Below are 18,889 nucleotides of genomic sequence, written 5' to 3'. Positions count from 1 at the left end.
TTTGTGGGAGACTCAAAGTCTCCCCTCTCTCCTCTCCCCCTCTGTTCTCCTCTTCTCTTTCCCTCCCCTCCCCTCCGCTCTGCTCTCCTTTCTCTCTCTCACGTTGCAATACTTCTCCATCCTACAAATTCCTTCCCTTTCCCTCCTCTCCTCACCTCTTCACACCTTTACAAGCTCCTACAACCATTACAGGCTCCTAAAACTATCCATTCCAAGATGGACCAGAGAGTGAAAGATAGGGAGAAGGGAAAAGCACTGCGAAAAGCACCAGGCAGTCCAAAGGAACACGCCTTTGCTGCCGCTGACGACGTTCCCGGGAGGCTCCATCTGCAAGGAGTAAAAATATTATCATTTACGAAGAGAAGGAAGAGGAGGGTTTTTTTTCTTTCTTTCTCCATCTGCTGCTTTCTGAAGTCTGTTTCCTAAGATTCGTCTCCTTTGTAAAAAATTTTTCCCCGTAGATTCAGGCCTCTGGAAGATTTGTAAGTGATTGAGTGCATATAAAGTGTTTAATGTCCTTCCTAACACACTGTGAGCACTTGACAAGCGTTAACAACTACATGATGATGATGATGATGGTGGTGGTGGTGGAAAAATGCCTAGCAGGGAGTGCAGACAACCGACAGCCTCCTTTCTGTAGATCTGGCTCACTTTGAGCAGTGGCGTTAAAGGTTAAAGCTTGCAGTTGCTCAGTCTGGAAGAAAGGATAACTGAGTTTCAGAGTCCAGGAAGACTTCTATCTTGTTCAGCTAGCTAATAGGAGACCAGGTAACCTCACTGATGAGAGCAGGTGGTCTTTGTGTCCGGGCGCCCGCTCTCGGGACTCAACAAAAGCCACTGCCCAGGTTTGGGTCCCTCGCTAGCCTTGGGCTTTCCTGGAGAACCAGACTTCCCTGGGCCGTCTGTCTCCCTCTGCAGATGTGTTTAGCTCTTTGGGTACACCTCCTTTCTTTTCCCTTTCCTTTCACCTTTATTGTTTTTTTCTTTTTGTTAAAGTTAATAGGTGCTCTTTATAAGAAAATTGAAGACAAAGATTCTTCTTCTCGCACATACTCCCACCCCGATCCCTTTTCCCTGAGGTGACTGCTGTTACAGTTTGGTATAACTGCCTATCTTTCCAGGATTTTTTCTGTGCGTATATAAACATGTTATCTGTGTGCTCATATATGGGGGTGCACACACACAGATACAGGACACACATTTAGTTTTGGGGTTTTTTTTGTTTTTGTTTTCTAACCGTTGAGATATTCTGCATTTCTGCAAAATGTTTTTCCACTTAATATGTCTTAGAGGGCTTTTTATGTCAGTGCATGTAGGTCCACTTCCTCGTTTTAAATTCAACTGTTGCCCAACTGATGGCCATTTATGTTGCTTCTCATTTCTTGCTCTTACCAAAAGTGCCTCAGAGAGCATGCTCCTCCGTCTCTCTTTGTGCCTGCAGCATCCTCTTTTTCCTTTGGGGTCCCCTGCTTTATCCTAAAGGCCTGTAATAATTCACAATGCTCATGGTAAATAGGCATAACCATGGGTACCATCTCCAGCCAAGAAACAAGGTATCTTACATTTATGAGAAGGAATCTTATGACTATCAAGTGTAGTGAAATTTTGTTTTTGACAATAGAGTTTTGTTTTCTAGATCACCGTGTTTTGGAAAAAGATTGATGTAAGAGGTGGCTATCTCCATGATCATTCACCTTGAATGTTAAAACTGGTGCAAAATGCAAAGATTAATACTGTGTGACTTCAGTCAATTGAGTGCTGCTTGAGTAAGGAAGTTCTGTTACTACTGAGTGAAGTCAGCCTAGTTTTGACCTTGGAAGAGTTGTTTTACCTGGAGACAGGAGTCTAGTTAGGGCTGTTTTCTTTTTATAACTAATTTGTTAAATAGCAAAAGAAATTTACAGGATGAATAAAATGCCGTCTGGGATTAGCCAGTTTCCAAAAGAACAATCTCATTTGAAGAAGTTGGCTTTTAAGAACAAGCCAAATATTAAATTGTTCTCTTCCTAGAAGTTGCAACTTGAGGCACTTATGATTCCGTAATTCTACCACTCACACCCACACAATAAAAGACCTAAATATATATAAGTTACAGGGAATGAGCAGATGGAAACAGGAGAGGATGGGGAATGAACAATGTGGGAGAGAGAAATTGGCCATATTGCCCACTAGGTCTGTCTTGGGAGAAATATATGTACCTCAATTTAACCTAATAAGTATTGTTCAAAGATAAGAAAGGAGACTCAGCAGATTGCATTTCTATACTCCAATATAATTCACTAATTTTTAATAACTAATCACTTAGCCATCATTTTAAACATTCTGCCACATTTGATAAATTGGCCTTAGTTAATTTTTTAAATAGACTTAATTTTTTTGAGCAGTTTTAGCTTTATAGACGAATTGAGGGAAGAGTACAGAGAGCTCCTGTATACTCCTTTATACCTCCTCTACCCCTAGTTTCTCCTTTTATTAATATCTTGCATTAGTGTGGTGCATTTGTTACAATTGATGAGCCAATGTTGATACATTGTTACTAACTGAAGTCCATTGTTTACCTTAGGGTTTGCTCTTGTGCTGTATATTCTCTGGGCTTTGAGACCTGTATAATGACATGTACTTACTACGCTGGTAGTAGTTTCACTGCCCTAAAAATCCCCTGTGCTCCACCTATTCATCCCTCAATTCCCCCTCCCCTCAGCCCCTGGCAACCCCTATCTTTTTATTGTCTCCATAATTTTGACTTTTCCAGACTGTCATGTAGTTGGAATCATACAGTATGTAACCTTTTCAGGCTGGCTTCTTTCACTTAGCAATATGCATTTAAGGTTTCTCCATGTCTTTTCATGGCTTGCTAGCTCATTTCTTTTTAGTGCTGTATTATATTCCATTGTATGAATGTACCACAGTTTGTTTATCCTTAATTTTGTAAAAGACTTTGAATGCAAAAAAATACATCAATAAACTACTATTGAATTAAAAGCATTAGTCAGATTTATAGTATCTATGATTTTTCATTTAATAAAATTTTTCTTTTGGATTTATTCTTGGCAGTATGGAACTTTTAATCCTGCTCAAGGGATTTTGAGGATAATTTATCCTTCCAGGGAAAACGGTGTATAAGGACCAAATACCCAGGCTGAATAATTGTCTTTCTTATGAAGTTACGTAGTGGCTTTATTACACTTTGTCCATTCTACATATTCCTTGAAGTAAATTGAATTTCACAACATTAAGTGCTAACTGTGTGTCTGGTGCTAAGCTGGCTCTAGGTCCTGGGGAGTGGGAAAATAAGAGTTTGTTTCTATTTACTGTTAAAGACTTTCTTTTCTGTTTTAACGGAGAGAGAATTCACATACCATAGAATTCACCCTCTTAGATTTTTTTCAATTGTAGTAAAATACACATAAAATAAAATTTAGCGTCTTAACCATTTTTAAGTGTACAGTTCAGTGCTCTTAAGTCTGTTCCCATCATCATGCAACAAACCCCCAGAACTCACCTTGCAAAACTGAAACTCTGTCCCCATTAAACAACAAATCGCCGTTTCCTCCACCCCAGCCCCTGGCGTCCACCGTTCTGCTTTCTGTCTCTATGAATTTAACTCCTCTAGGTACCTCAGATATGTGCATCATATAGTGTTTGTCTTTTTCTGACTGGTGTATTTCACTTACATCCATGTTGTAGCATGTTTCAAAAATTCTTCCTTTTGAAGGCTGAATAATGTTTCCATTTTGTCTACTCATTCATCCACTGATGGACACTTGGGTTGCGTCTACCTTTTGGCTATTGTGAAATATGCTGCTGTGAACATGGGTGTGCAAACATCTCTTTGAGAGCCTGCTTTGAGTTCTTTTGAGTGTATACCCTGAAGTGCAATTGCTCAAATATATGGTAGTTCTATTTCCAATTTTTTGAGGAACCACCATACTGTTTTCCATAGCAGCTGCATCATTTCACATTCCTACCAAGAGTGCACAAGGGTTCCATTTTCTCCTCATCCTCGTAAAATTTACCTGTTTAAAGTATACAGTTCATTGGTTTTTATTACATTCACAAAGTTGTGCAACCATTGCCACGATCTAATTCCACAACATTTTCATGACCTCAAAGAGAAACTAGTACCGTTATAAGCAGTCACTCCCCATTCTCTCCCCCCAGCCCCTGGAAACCACCCATCTGCCTTCTGTCCTTGTGGATTTGCCTCTTCTGGATATTTCGTGTAGATGGGATCATACAACATGTGGTCCTTTGTGTCTGGCTCCGTTCACTTAGCATTGTGTTTTCAAGGGTCATTCACACTGCAGCATGCCGTTGAGGACTTTCTTAAAGTGATTTCTCTTCATTGGATTGATAGTATGAAATCCTTCTCCTTCAAGAACTTGTGCCCCAAGCTTCTGGCGTCACCGCTCTGGGCTTGGCACACCGTCATGTCTTGCTGGGTTTACCTTTGTCTTCCAGACCATGACTTGGTCATTTGGATGGAACAGTTCTCTTCCTGTTTACTATATTCGAGATGAAAACCAGAGAGTTCTTCTGTATGTCTGTGCTCACACTGCGATCATCTACAACGTTTCCAAGAATGATCAGCACCACCTTCAGGTATGAGGTTTTTCTGACTACAAGTGGAAGAGCTTGCCTCTAACTTGAGTACAGCGTTTTGTTTGTTATTTCAAGGGCTGGCTTCATTCCATCACTGTCATATTTTCCTATCTCTTTTCTGAACTATAGCAATTCCCGTCTTTAGAAACACATTTTATTGTTCATTATCCCTCTGATTCTAATCAGAATCAATTTACAAACAGCAGTTGATTTATAGTAACAAGGATTTAAAACGTCTATATTTTTTACATTTTTGTAAAAATGTGGTCAGGATTGATCATGTCGCCTCCACAGAGCTGTGGTGAAACATGAAGGGCAGTGTGCATCAGGGATTCGGACCTAATTCACGCTCAGACTCCTTCCCAGGTTTCAAAGGGCTTTGATCCTCATCATCGTACTGAGAAGTGGGTGTTAATATCCTCATTTTACAGAAGAAGAAACTGAGGCTCAGAGCGATTTAACTGAACGTGCCCGAGACGGCAGTAGTAAATGGTGAAGCCAGGTCTTAAACCCAGGGCTCCTGACTTGAAAGTATTAAGTAGGTCAGTTGTCTTCCCCTCCCTCCCGCCCTTCAGCACCTTTCTTCATCTGCACCTCCCTCAGTATCCTACTTGCCTGCCCTCCCTACACCACTCTGCTTCCTCCATTCCTGACATTTTTGATACCTTTCATTTCCATCATTTAACTATTCAAATGTCGTGGGTTTTTTTGGTGTCTGACTTTCCACGAGTTAACTTGGTGAATAGTTCCATGTTACCTTTTTCAATTATCGTACATTTTAGTAAGGACCTTCCTTAGTCAATGCCTAAATCAAAAACATCACAAAGTATTTTCCAAGAGCTCAGTCAATACTCAGCATTGTGCCAGGGATCCGAGACGTGTGGGTGCAACTTAAGGAATTTGCTTTCTAGAAGTCCAGAAATACACAAACACAATCAGCAAGCAGCCCCTCTCAGAACTTGTTGATTGTGCAGCACTGAGCACAGGGCAAGGAAGGGTTGTGTAGGCAGGTCAGAGAGTCAGGGCGGGCAGGAGTGGGCAGGTGGGCTGAGAAGTAGGGAGCAAGCCAGGCAGGAGTTCAGCCCCCAGAGTCAGGGGGCTGGGAATGGCCTTGATTGTTCATTCATTCATTCCACAAATATTTATCATAACCACTGTGTTTCAGATTTTGGGTCTGTCGTCATGAACAAAACAGGTCTCATTCCCCCATCATGGAGCTCATAGTCTAGTGGACAGACGCTAAACAAGTGAACACATAAATATATAATCATAAATTATAACAGATGCTCAAAAAGAAATGTGAAAATGCTGTAAGAGAATGAGACTCTTAGAGGGTGAGAGGAGACGTACTCAAGGGTAAGGGTCTTGAGTAAGGGTGAGAGGGGACTGACTTTAGGCTGGGTGGGGAGAGAACGAAAAAGGGCTGTTTGTGCTGAGACCTGAAAGATAAGAATGAGCCAACCAGGGATGGTTTAGGGAAGAGCATTCCAGACAGACAGAGCTCCAAGTGTCCCGCCTCATGTGTAAGGCCCAGAAAGGAGGCCAGTGTGCTGGTGCGGAGTCAGTGAGGTGAGACAAGGAAGGAGGGAAACGGGCTACTTCCTGGCCAGGAGTGCTACCATCTTGTTTGTGTTTCCAGAAGATTCCCCTGTTACGTGGGGAAAGGATGGTAGCAGGATAAGAGTGAAAGCAGACCAGCCAGATGCTCCTGGAGAGGGAGCTCAGTTCTCTCGTTGGCGCCCAGGCTGGGCCACACCATTGATGTTTTGGAGCATTTTCTCTCCGTTTCTGTAGGGCCACCCTAACGTGATCTCCTGCCTCTGCATCAGCGAAGACAGGCGGTGGATCGCCACAGCGGACAAAGGGCCCGAATGCCTGGTAATCATCTGGGACTCCTTCACAGGGTAGGCTTGGTGCTCTGTTTTCCTAATTTTTGTAGAGTATCTACCACTATGACCAGCAAAAAATGATAATGCCAGTCAGGGGATGCAGAAGCCGGTGATGGGCTGCAGGTGAGGGGTGAGGTTGCCAGGGAAGGCTGGTTGTCTGGTTGCCTTGTGGCCTGATGGCCTGACGTTATGGCTCTTGGCTCTTTAGGCCCAGAAACCTGGTTTGTCGGTGTCCCAGACTAGCCTGGGCTGAGGGAGGCCAGCTCACACGAACCCAGCTCGGAGGCCCAGAGAAGTGAAGTGACTTTCCCATCTGTGAAGAAAAGAGGCTAATCACACCCACTGTTTAGTTTCCTAGGATTGCCATAAGAAATTACCACAGACTGGGTGGCTTAAAATAATAAAATTTATTCTCTCAGTTCATGAGGCCAGAAGTCTGAATGTCTGCAGGGTTGGTTCCTTCTGGGGCTCTGAGAGAGAATCTGTTCCATGCTCCTCTCCTGGCTTCTGGGAGTTGCTGGCCATCCTTGGTGTTCCTTGACTAGTAGACTAGTCACTCCAGTCTCTGCTTCCATCTTCACATGGCATGTTTTTCCATATGTGCCTCTCTGTGTCTTCTCTTCTATAAGGATACCAGTCATTGGATTTAAGGTCCATCCTAATCCAGTATGACCTCGTCTTAACTAACTACGTACGCAAAGACCCTATTTCCATATAAGGTCACATTCTGAGGTTCTGGGTGGACGTGAATTTTGAGGGGGCACTATTCAACCTTACAGGATTGTTATGAAGATCAGTAGAGCACACCACCTGGCCTGTGACAGATGCTCATAGATGAGTTTTCTTTCTTAATTCCTGGTCCTAGGGGCAGAGAGCAGTGCTGGGATTCATTGACAAGACTGTAAGTCTCTGGTTGGGTATGTGTGGAGGTGGAGGGTGGACAAGTTTGGTTGGACAAGAAGATCAGGAAGAAGTTATGTTTAATGTTCTTGAGTGTTCTAGATAGTTATGTTTATCTGGGACACAGGAACTATTCTCCCCCAGGTGACTGGTGACCTCTGTAGGATTATGTTACCTAATCTTGGTCCTCATCTTACTTGACCTCTCAGTGGCATTTGACATTCTTTTCGCTTGGCTTCTCTAATACCATGGCCGCCTGGTTCTCATCCTGCTTCCTATCTGTTCCTTCTCAGACTCTTCTCAGACTCATCTTCCTCTGGCCATTCCTTAACTGGCCTAAAATGATGAGGATGCTCTTGGTATTGTTCTCCAGCCAGGAAGGAGCAGATCCAGGATTTGAAACCACACCATCTTAATATCAGTAACAATCTGAATGTTTCCTCTTTTTATAGATGAGGAAGTTGCTGGAGGACATTCCACCTGTATGTTCTACGGCCATCTCCTACTAAAATGTCCAGAAGTCCTGTTGCATCTCCCTCCCAAGTGGCTTCTGAACTCATCCCCACTGCCTCTGTCTATCCTCTCAGGCCTGGGCCATTGCAACAGCGTCCTAACCGATCTCGCTCCCTGCACTTTCGCTCTTCTACCAGCCTCCATGACAGTGAACCATTTTTAAATGTACAATTCAGTGGCATTAATTACATTCACAGTGTTGTACAACCATCACCACTATTTCCAGAACGTTTTCGCCACCCCAGACAGAATCTCTGTACTGATAAACTCCCGTTCTCCCTCCCCTCAGCCCTCGGTAGCTCTAATCTACTTTCTCTCTCTGTCAGTTTGGCTATTCTGGACGTTTCATGTCAATGAAATCATACAATATGTGCCTTCTTTTGTCTGGTTTCTTTCACTTAGCATAATATTTACAAAGTTCTTCCATGTTGTAGCATGAATCGATACTTCATTCCTTTTTTATAGCTGTTTAAGATTCCATTGCACGGATATAGCAATTTTATTTATCCATTCATCTTGTTGATTTTTAAAAATCATTTTAATACGTTTTAACTGAAAGCTGAAGTCTCCTTTGGCTGCCATCTCCAATCCTAGTCCTCTTCCTAGAGGCAGGCACTTTGGTGTGTCTCCTTCCCGAACATTTGCTGTTGTTTTAAATACATCTATATGGTCATTGTCATGTATCATCATCTGATTTTTCTCCACAACATTTTGAGCGTGACCTTTTCCCAAACACAAAATCCATTTGTGTTGCTCCCCTGGTTAAAGCCCTTCAGAGACTGCCCTTGCCAACCCCTCCTGTGTTACAGGGAATATGCGCCTTGTGTCTTAGCCATGCGAACACTTCCCCCAGAAAGGGAAATTCCCTGTCTGCATGCCGAGCCGTCATCGGTCACCACTACATACTTTCAGCTGCAAGCAGTGGAATGTTCGACTTACATGCGGGAAAGTTATTATCTCCGGCAACAGGAAGGCAGGAAGGATGGGTCCCTCAGGTGTGTCTCTTCTCTGAAGCTGTTGCTGACAGCTCCCCGTCCCCAGGCAGAGCTGGCTGCCTCACAAAGTGTTTATTCTTTGCTTTTTTCTTGTTTGTAAAGCTGTCTCCCCCACTAGACTGGGGGTGACTCTGGCAGTGATTTTTTTCTTATTACAAAGTAATTTTACAAAGTAAAGCATATCTGTGGTTAACAATTCAAACAACATGTTAGTATGAGTTTTATGATATCACAAATGACAACTTTGGGACCCAGAAAAGATTGTTCGGTTTTAGAATTAATATTCACTTTATTAAAGTGGCAAACTAAAAACCATAGTTCTTCCTTAAGCTTTTTGTTCAACTTATAAATTTTGCTCTATTTATAAATCCAGCATATTTCTGCAATCACTTTTAAGGGGTTTGACTGTTGTTTGGCCGCACTTACAAATTTGATCATTAACCCCTTTCGAACATTTTAAGCTGCATTTAGAAATTGAATATACTCAGTTTTATCTTTAAGTTTTTTAGTATTCTGATTAACAAATAAATTCTTCACCAGTACTTAAGTAATTCTTGTAAATCTAATAAATTAGACATAAATATGGTAAATCTTAAGTTCTCCTAAGTGTTCTGATATTATTTATCAACCGAATAGGATTTGAATTTAAAATCACAAGTCTAAATCAAGCACAGACTTTAAATTAGGATCACAGATCTAATCTGTTAGAGACTCTGATATGTTAAATTCTCTTCAACATCACCCATTCCTAAAAACATGAACAAATTATCTTTTCACAAATATGTTAATAGAACAGGTCCAACTGACTTCATCTTCTCTATATTTAGTCCTAAATATCCCCAGGGATAGGATACATTTTCCCACTGAGGACGTCATTATGTCATTTCCAACAATTTTAGGACTGCCTTCCCAAGTGAATTTTTGGGATTACTTCTCGGTGGGACGAAGTTTCTCAAGTGACAGAGAACAAGACAGGCCCTCAGCTGGGGGACAGACTTGGTTCCAGCCAGTTGGGACACTGATGTGACATACTGAGACCGGTTTATATTTGCTGTCACAATGGCTCCATAATGAAAAAGAGACTAAAGGGGAGCTAATAGCCTACGCTCCCGGGTTGTCTTCCTACCACCCTCTCTTCACTTCTAGTGGAACTAAGGGGCCACCCAACATTACATTGACTTCCATCGTTGCTGTGTGGTTTCTTGCATTTCTGTGGCTCTCTTAGATATTTAAATATCATCTAATTAAATTCTGCATGTGTCGAGGCTTTGTCTGCTTCTTACAGTTCTAAAGTCTTGCCAGTGACACAGTATAGAAGGGTATAAGTAAAAAAAAAAAAAAAAAGAAAGTCCCTCGTCACCCAAAGCATCTCCAGAGTCACCGTTGCTACTTTGAAGTCTTCCTGCAGACTTTTTCTATACATATAAATACACATGCACATGCACACTCCCACAAACTCACTCAGAATCCTACTTTGTATACTGTTTTGCAATTTGTTTTTTCCGCAAAATTTTGGTCACTTTCCCAAATCTACCCCATTCTTTTTGAAGGCGGCATAGTTTTTCATTGTATGGTTATGTCATAATATTTTTTAACGATTCCTATATCAGTGGATATTTGTGTTGTTTCTAGATTTTTCGCCATTAAAGCAGTGCCGCAATGAACATGACTTTACATTTCTCTCTGTCTCCCTTTGCTATTATTCATCTGGGTGGATGTTGTAGAAGTGGAACTCTGGGGCTGTAGGGTATGTGCAATTCAAATTTTGATAGATACAGCGAAGTGGCTGCCTGGGCGGCTCGTGCTCATTTACCTCCGCACTTATGGAGGAGAATGCCCATCTTCCTGAGAGAGAGGATGTTGTCCTCGGCATCTTTTCTCACACTTTCATCCTTCACACCTGCCCAGAATCGGCCCTTGGTAACACAGGAGAGACCAGGGTTTACGAGAGCAAATAGCACGTTTGCATGCTGCCCTGAGTTAGGTTGGTTTTTAAATTATTGAGATAAAATTCACCTAACTTAAAATTAACCATTTTAAAGTGGACAATTCACTGGACTTTGGTCCAATCACAATGTTGTGCAACCACCACCTCTATCTGGTTCCAAAACATTTCCATCAGCACAACCAAAGCAGTCACTTGCCACTGCCTCTCCCCAGCCCCCGGAAAGCACCAGTCTACTTTCTGTCTCCACGGATGTACCTGTCCTGGACATTTCCTATCAATGGAATCATGCAATGTGTGGCCTTTTGAGACTGGCTTCTTTCACTTAGCATGATATTTTGAGGGTCCATCCACGTTGTAGCACGTGTCAGTGCTTCATTCCTCTTTATGGCCGAGTCATATTCTGTTGTGTGGATGGACCACGTTTGTTTATTCGTAGTTGGTTTTTGAAGCAGTCCCCTCTGGGAAGCAAGTTAGACCTCAGCTAATGCTTTTGCCCCATCCTGTTTTGCAGTATTCCTGTGCACACGATATTTGACAGCTGCCCAGAAGGTAACGGGATCAGGGCCATAGCCATCACCCGCGATGCCAAGTATCTGGCAACCATCTCAGATGCTGAAATCCAGGTATTTGGGGCGGCCTCAGCGGGATGGCCAGCCTGTCACGCATGTCCCCGTGAGCAGCTTGCTCAGGCCACATGGCATCTGTGATGCTCTCAGGGGATGAGCAGACTCCGCAGCATGTTGTCGGGGCTCCCTGCTGTGGCTTCGCTCACCGTGCTGTGCAGGGTTAACCGAAGTTACAGGGTTGCCACAGAGGCACAGGTTACTTCAGCAGCTTTCGAAACCTCTTCATCCTCCTCCGTCTGCTGTCGCTTACAGAAAGTTTGCATCTGGAGGTGGACTTTGGCAGCGGAAACGCCGGCGTGTAGTCTCGATCTTCCCAAAGAGTATGGTTTTCAGGTGAGTTCATCTGAACCTGTAGAGATCAACCTAAACTTACACTGAGGCCAGGTCATAACTACTTTTTGTTTTAATAAAGTTTTGTTGTAGTACAGTAGAGCTTTTTAAAAACACATTCGTATCCACGATCTCATTTTATTTTTGGTAATAATTGCTAATTTTTTGAGCAGTTATTAGTTGCCAGATTCTGTTAAGTTCTTTACATGGAGTATCTCACGTAATTCATGCAAACATGCTGGAAGGAGATATTTCTAAATAGTAATATCTGTGGAATAGTGCTATTAATTATTAAATAATTTCCCCAGCTAGCAGCCTTTCTTATTCTAGAAACATGTTCTTAACTTCCCTTAATAGAGGGAAGTTGTTATTATTCTCCATTTGCATGACATGCCTTGCCAAGGACACCCAGAAAGTTTGCTCTGCTGTTCTACATTGTCTCATTCATGCTTGCATCCTTCACTCATCATACACTTATTGAGTACCTACTATGTGCCAGACACTGTGGTAAGTCCATACGTGGCTTTCAGGAACTAGAGTCCAAACAGGGGGTCTGGGAGACTAGACTCAGCAAGACACAGATCACTATGCAGCTTCATGCCCATACTCTCTCCTTCTCCCTGCCCATATTCCTCCTGTTTCCTGAAAAAAATTTCCTTACTTCTTAAAGCTGCTCTGATACAGTGGCCACTAGTCTAAACATCCCGCCGCTAGACACAGGATGTCTTTCCATTTATTTACGTCTTCTTTAATTTCCTTCAGCAGTGTTTTGTAGTTTTCAGTATACAAGTGTTTCACCTTCTTGGTTAAATTTATTCCTAGGTATTTTGGGTTTTTTGATGCTGTTATAAGTGGAGCTGTTTTCTTAATTTCCTTCTCAGATTGTTCTTTGCTAGTTTATTAGAAATTAAGCTGACTTTTGTGTGCTGATTTTGTATCAACTTTGCTAAATACATGTGGCTATTTAAATTTAAATTTATTAAAATTCAATGAAACTAGAAATTCATTTCCTGAGTTTCACCAGCCACATTTCAAGTACTCATCAGCCACATGTGGCTAGTGGCTACCGTATTTGACAACACAGATTATAGACGTCTCCGTCATCACAGAAAGCTCTTGGATGGCAGTGCAGAAGCACCCCAACTCTGGATGAACTCCACCACCATCCCTCTCTGTAGCCGCACCTGAGCAGGCGGGATGTGGCTGGGGAGAACCACCCGAGCTGAGTCATTTTACTTGAATCCAGCACAGATTTTGAGAGAGCTCCCAGCCCTGCCTGGCTGATCTAGTGGGCTGGCTAGAGACAACAGTTTCACACCTTCTCCTCACACTTCCCACAGCCCTTCCTCTCACTCTCTGCTGATGACCTCCCTCATATTTCATTGAGAAAGTGGAAGCCATCAGATACAAACACCAGCCTAGCCTCGCTCTCAAGCCTACGACCTACTGTCAACATCACCATCTTCTCTTTCGCCCTCTAAACAAAAGGAAGGGCCAGATCCCTTCCCTCTTCCTCCAAGCCCCCTCCTGCTGCTCTCAACTCTCCCTCTACCAGACGATTATCCCCATCAGCGAATAAACATGCTTCCCTGTCACCCATCCATAAAGAACCCCTTTGACCCACGTCTCCTTCCAGCTAGGGCCCTCTGCTCCTCTTCACAGTAAACCTCCTAGAAGAGCTGTCTACACGTGCTTTCTCTGCTGCCCATCTGTCATTTACTTTTTTTTTTTTTGCAAGAAATATTGGACCACTTTATATTTCTATTGTTAAGTAAGTCATATATGCAAAATGTGTACATTTTAAAGAAGAAAACAAATGTGCCTGTGTGCTGACCACTGATCAGGAAATGGGACGTTCCCCAAGCCTGGAAGCCCCCTTGTTCCCCTTCCCCACCTCACCCCCAGCCTTGCTCCCTACAGCTAACCACTGTGCCAAATTTTGTGTTATACTTTCTCTTACTTTTCTTTATACTTTTTCCCGTGATGTATGTATCCCTCAATACTATCTTATTTTGTTTTACCTGTTTTTGAACTTTATATATTTGGAATCAGCCTATTATTGCCTCATTTGCTCCACATTCTTTCTGAGATTCATCCATGTTGATTCTTGAGCTATAATTCATTCACTTTCACTGCTGTATAGTTTTTCATTCTTTGAGTATAACACAACTTACTTATCTATCCTACTGGGTTTTTTTTTTAATTTTTTTAAAAGATTTTATTTTTCCTTTTTCTCCCCAAAGCCCCCCGGTACATAGCTGTGCATTTCTAGTTGTAGATCCTTCCAGTTATGGCACTGGGGACGCTGCCCCAGCCTGGCTTGATGAGCAGTGCTAGGTCCGCACCCAGGATCTGAAGCAGCAAAACCCAGGGCCGCCAGAGCAGAGTGTGTGAACTTAACCACTCAGCCATGGGGCCGGCCCCAGTTTATTTATTTTTTATTGCTGAATAGCAGTACCTTGAATGTATGTGTCACAATTTGTTTATCTGTTCATTTTTTATGGAAATTCGGGTTGTTTCCTGTTTGTGGCTATTGAAAATAAAGCTGTATGAATGTTCAGGTACAAGTCTTTGTAGGGATGTATGCTTTCCTTTCTCTTGATAATTGTCTTTATTTTTGAAGGGTATTTTCCCTAAGTGCAGAATTCTAGGTTGGTCGTCATCTTCCTTCAGTAACCTGATGCTATTATTCCATTGTTTTATGACATACGTAATTTCTGTTGAGAAGTCAACCATCAATCTTATTGTTCCCTCTTTTGAAAGTTTTGTGTCTTTTTTTCCACTCTGGCTGCTTTTAAGATTTTCTCTTGTTTTTCAGCAGTTTTTTCAAGTATGTATCCATGCATTTATGGGTATGTTGTTGATTTAAAAAGAAAACCAAAAACTTATCCTTTGGGGTTTTTTGAACCTGGGATGTCATGTTTTTCCTCAGCTTTAGAAAATTTTCAGCCATTGTCTCCTTAAACATTGTTTCTGCAAAATTCTTTCTTTTCTCTCCTTCTGGGACTCCCATTACATTAAGTTAGGCCTTTTCATTTTTTCTTCTCTTTATTTTATATTCTTTTGTCTATGCTATAGTCTGGATATTTTCTCCTATAATTTATCTTCCTTTTCTACTGACTAGTCATTTCTTTGGCTATATCTAATTTTCTGTTAAACCTTATTTGGAGTTTTTAAAATCTTTTTTTCAGGTCTAAAATTTCCATTTGATTCTTTTTTTATTTTTTATTTTGTTATTTATTTATTTGTTTTTGAGGAAGATTAACCCTGAGCTAACATCTGCTGCCAATCCTCCTCTTTTTTGCTGAGGAATACTGGCCCTGAGCTAACATCCGTGCCCATCTTCCTCTACTTTATATGTGGGACGCCTGCCACAGCTTGGCTTGACAAGCAGTGCATATGTCCACACCTGGGATCCAAACTGGCAAACCCCAGGCTGCCAAAGCGGAATATGCAAACATAACAGCTGTGCCACCAGGCCGGCCCCTGATTCTTTTTTTAAATAGAGTTATCTGCTGAGATTATCCATCTTGTCTTCTACTTTCTTACACATATTAATCAGTTATTGTTGAACCTGTGTGTAAGAACTCCGATACCTGGATCTCCTGGGGGTCTCTTTCTATTGATTGCTTTTTCCCCTTGTTTTTCAGTCATTTGGATTTGTCTCTTTCATTTGCTGTTTATTTTTCATTGAATGCCTGTTATGCTTTAAAAAGCATTGGAATAATTTGAGGCTCAGAATAACTTCCTCCAAGGAAGACTTACTCTCCATTCTTACAGGCATCTGACAAAGCGGTCACCTTTATCTCAACAGAGACTGGTGATTTGAGGCTGATTTTCAGCCCTTCTGAGGTCTCATCCATGCACCTGTTTTCATCACTTCTTCTCTCCACCAGGCTTTTGTGCTGTCCTGATGGTGATTCTCAGACATTGGCCTTGGTAGTTTACATTCCTGAAGTGAAGCAGCAAGCAGGAGGCACGGAATAGGAGATGGGGTGAAGCAGCAGGAATGGAACTTAAAAATCATTTCTCGAACCTCTTTCTCAATGCTGCCGCCTGCAGCCCTTCATGTCAGGCTGCATCCTCCCACCCCCGATACACGTACCATTTCAAGACATATGTCTTAAGTCGTCCCAGAGATTTCTCGCTTTTTGTTGTTGTTGTTTAGTTTCTGCATTTCATGTTTCCCTCACTCCTGCAGTTTCTGCAGGGTCGATTTTTGGGAAGTGAGCCAGGCAACTCATTTATTTATTCACCATCTTGGCAGGAATCAGAATCTCCTTCCAATATTTTGCATTTGTTCCAAATCACCTTGTGGCCCTGTCAAATTCAGAAATGTGTATGTAGCAGTTTTTGTCCAAAGGGACACAGAATAAAGGTTATTGGTGAATACAGGTTTACTTTTGCTTGTTCCAATTTATGTAATAAATTATAATGACTAAATAAGAAAGGGAACACATTTAAGACCATTAATTTTAACACTCAGTATTTAAATTATATTCCTATTGTTTACAAAATGCCATGTCTTTTCTGTTTTATATTCCTACTCAGTTATTTATTTTAACAAAAAAATACTATTTACTTTTAACATTTAGCTTAACCAGAGAGAAACAGAAAATTTATTATAATGTAGTATATTTCCATGCTTTATATTTCAGAACTACCTTACTTTTAATCCAACAAATAATAGAGAATTGGTGAGCAATAGTAAAACACAGGTGATATATTATTTGTGGGTAAGTAGAAATATTTTTGTTTGTTTTAAATGTTCAGACAAGTATCTGTTCATTCTTTGAGTACAGATGTTTTGGTAATGTAACAATATAGCATCTAGTTAGGAAGTAATAAATATCTATTAAAATGTTTTGATTTAATTATAGTAGTTGTTTTAGTCGCATTGGAAATTAGCATATTAAATCAAAAGCAGAGAGCTTAAATTTCATCTAAGTTCTTTAAAGTAATGAGGCAAATATTTATTTGAATGTATTTAACACGTCTAAAATATAGGGTTTTTCAAGATCTTGGACTTTTTCCCCTTTTAGAAAGGAATTCGCAAACAGATCAGAGATACGTATACTGACACAGGGCGAAATCATGAGATTAAAAAATATCAAAAGTCAAACACAAAATTACTTTATGACTCAGCAGTTCCTAGATATATACCCAAAAGAATTGAAAACAGGCATTCAAACAAATATTTATACACAAATGTTCATAAGAGCAGCCTCATTTGCAATAACCAAAAGGTAGAAACAAACCAAATGTCCACCAACAGATGAATGGATAAACAAAATGTGGTCCATGCACACAATGGAATATTATTCTGCCATTAGAAGGACTGAAGTACTGACACGTGCTACAATGTGGATGAATCTTGAAAACTTCCTGCTAAATGAAAGAAGCCAGGCACAAAAGCCACATATTGTATGATTCCATTGATATGAAATGTCCAGAATAGGTACATCCATAGAGACAGAATACAGAATAGTGGTTGTCAGGAGCTGTAGGAGGGAGAATGGGGCGTGACAGCTTAATGGATAAGGGGCTTCCCTTTGGGGGTGATGAAAGTGTCCTGGATCTAGACAGAATGATGCTTGCACAGCATTGGTAATGTACTGAATGCCACTGAACTGTGCACTTTAAAATGCTTAATTCTACGTTATGTGAATTTTGCCTTAAGAAAAAATGCCAAACAAAAACAGAATCGCTTGAAGCAGAAACTTGAATGGCTGATTTTCAGTGATAGTCATTACTTCAGGTATTTATTATAGCTTTAAAGTGTTATAAATGTAGAATTCAAATTTCCAAAAACTGCCATTTAAAGTCACAATCATTTGTGGCATTTTTTATGTATTTGCTTTTCTTCCAGAATGTTTTTACATGTTCCTGGAGGCAGCACATCCTCTAACCTGTAGAAAGGGCAAAGCTCTCACCCAGTTTGGATGCATTTGTTTTGATTTTTGAGTAACAGCTATTTTTTCTGTATTTATCAGTATGAAGAGAGAGATATACTTGCTCACAGTGCCCCACTTTTAACAGAAAAAGTGAGTATGCCTATTGTGTTTTTATACATCTGATTTTGTGGAGAACAAATATGGATATGTAAGCTTCGTCACTTTGGGCCACTCTTTGTATGTCTTGATATTAAGCCATCAGGAAATAATTTGAAAATTTTACTTGAGTCCTTTACCATATTGAATTGTCGGTTGAAAATAATGGGAGTATTATTAAAAATAAAATGTTATGGAAAAGAAAGTTTCCTACCATGAGAAAATATCCAAAAAAGCAATAGCTTTTATCGGGTGTTTGTGCATATGACAAAGGATGCAAGCTAAGTGGAGTGGTGTAAGTGGAGGAGTTGCACACGAGTGGATCCCGTTTAAGCTGCTCAGTTTTCAGAGTAATAAAGAATGATATGGGAGGGTCTGGCCTGGTGGCATAGTGCTTACGTTTTTGCACTCCACTTTGGTGGCCCGGGGTTCACTGATTCGGAACCTGGGCGTGGACCTATGCATCGCTCATCTAGCCATGCTGTGGTGGCGTCCCACATAGAAGAAATAGAAGACTTACAACTAGGATAGACAACTATGTGCTGGGGCTTTAGGGAGGGGGGAAAAAAAAGATTGGCAACAGATGTTAGCTCAGGGCCAATCTTCCTCACCAAAAAAATGTATGTTAGATATTTAGATGTTTAAGAGCCAACAGAAAGGTAGTGAACCAGGTGTTGGAGGAAACACTTTATCTTGCCTGCTTACCTCCAGCTATTGCATCTGAGGTGTACCTTGAGTCCTGTCTCTTGCAGTGAAAACACTATGATGATTTTTCTGCTTCCTTCCTTTGCTCTTGATGTGACTTAGAATTTTATTTTTTAAGAGGACAAGAGAAAGAAAAAGAAAAAAAAAGTTGAGACAAATGGACGCAAAGAAGATCATTCTGTCTGCAAATTCTGTTTTTCATAAATCAAAGTATCAAAAAATAAAGGCAATCACTTCTCATTATTTGTGGCAGTTGCGTTCTTTAAAGTCTCTGCAGACCATAATTAGTGAATACCGAATCATTGTTCCTAGCAGAAATACAAGAATAGGT

The 18,889-nt window shown here is 41.1% G+C and overlaps 1 protein-coding gene across 9 annotated transcripts in view; it reads left to right on the top strand.

Annotated features, from left to right (window-relative positions):
- The window catches only part of CFAP251 (cilia and flagella associated protein 251), a 61,837-nt gene that overhangs the window by 3,826 nt on the left and 39,122 nt on the right, over positions 1 to 18,889 (top strand). For 4 of the 9 annotated variants that reach the window (XR_011505316.1, XM_070515968.1, XM_070515969.1 and 1 more), the window contains 8 exons: positions 4,462 to 4,602; positions 6,397 to 6,506; positions 7,357 to 7,392; positions 8,714 to 8,899; positions 11,359 to 11,470; positions 11,726 to 11,806; positions 16,462 to 16,539; positions 17,797 to 17,847. Coding sequence is in view for 7 of the 9 variants with exons in the window: in XM_070515968.1 (XP_070372069.1) it covers positions 4,462 to 4,602; positions 6,397 to 6,506; positions 7,357 to 7,392; positions 8,714 to 8,899; positions 11,359 to 11,470; positions 11,726 to 11,806; positions 16,462 to 16,539; positions 17,797 to 17,847 (795 nt within the window). In the remaining 2 variants the exon portion in view is untranslated. The remainder of the gene's footprint in view (positions 1 to 4,461; positions 4,603 to 6,396; positions 6,507 to 7,356; positions 7,393 to 8,713; positions 8,900 to 11,358; positions 11,471 to 11,725; positions 11,807 to 16,461; positions 16,540 to 17,796; positions 17,848 to 18,889) is intronic. The other 5 variants (XR_011505317.1, XM_044775928.2, XM_070515970.1 and 2 more) reach the window with 4 other exon arrangements.

The sequence above is a fragment of the Equus asinus genome, chromosome 8, assembly GCF_041296235.1.
Source record: "Equus asinus isolate D_3611 breed Donkey chromosome 8, EquAss-T2T_v2, whole genome shotgun sequence".
In the NCBI taxonomy this organism is placed as follows: domain Eukaryota; kingdom Metazoa; phylum Chordata; class Mammalia; order Perissodactyla; family Equidae; genus Equus; species Equus asinus.
The sequence above is the reverse complement of the archived record's forward strand: the minus strand, read 5'-3'. Positions and strand labels throughout refer to the sequence as shown.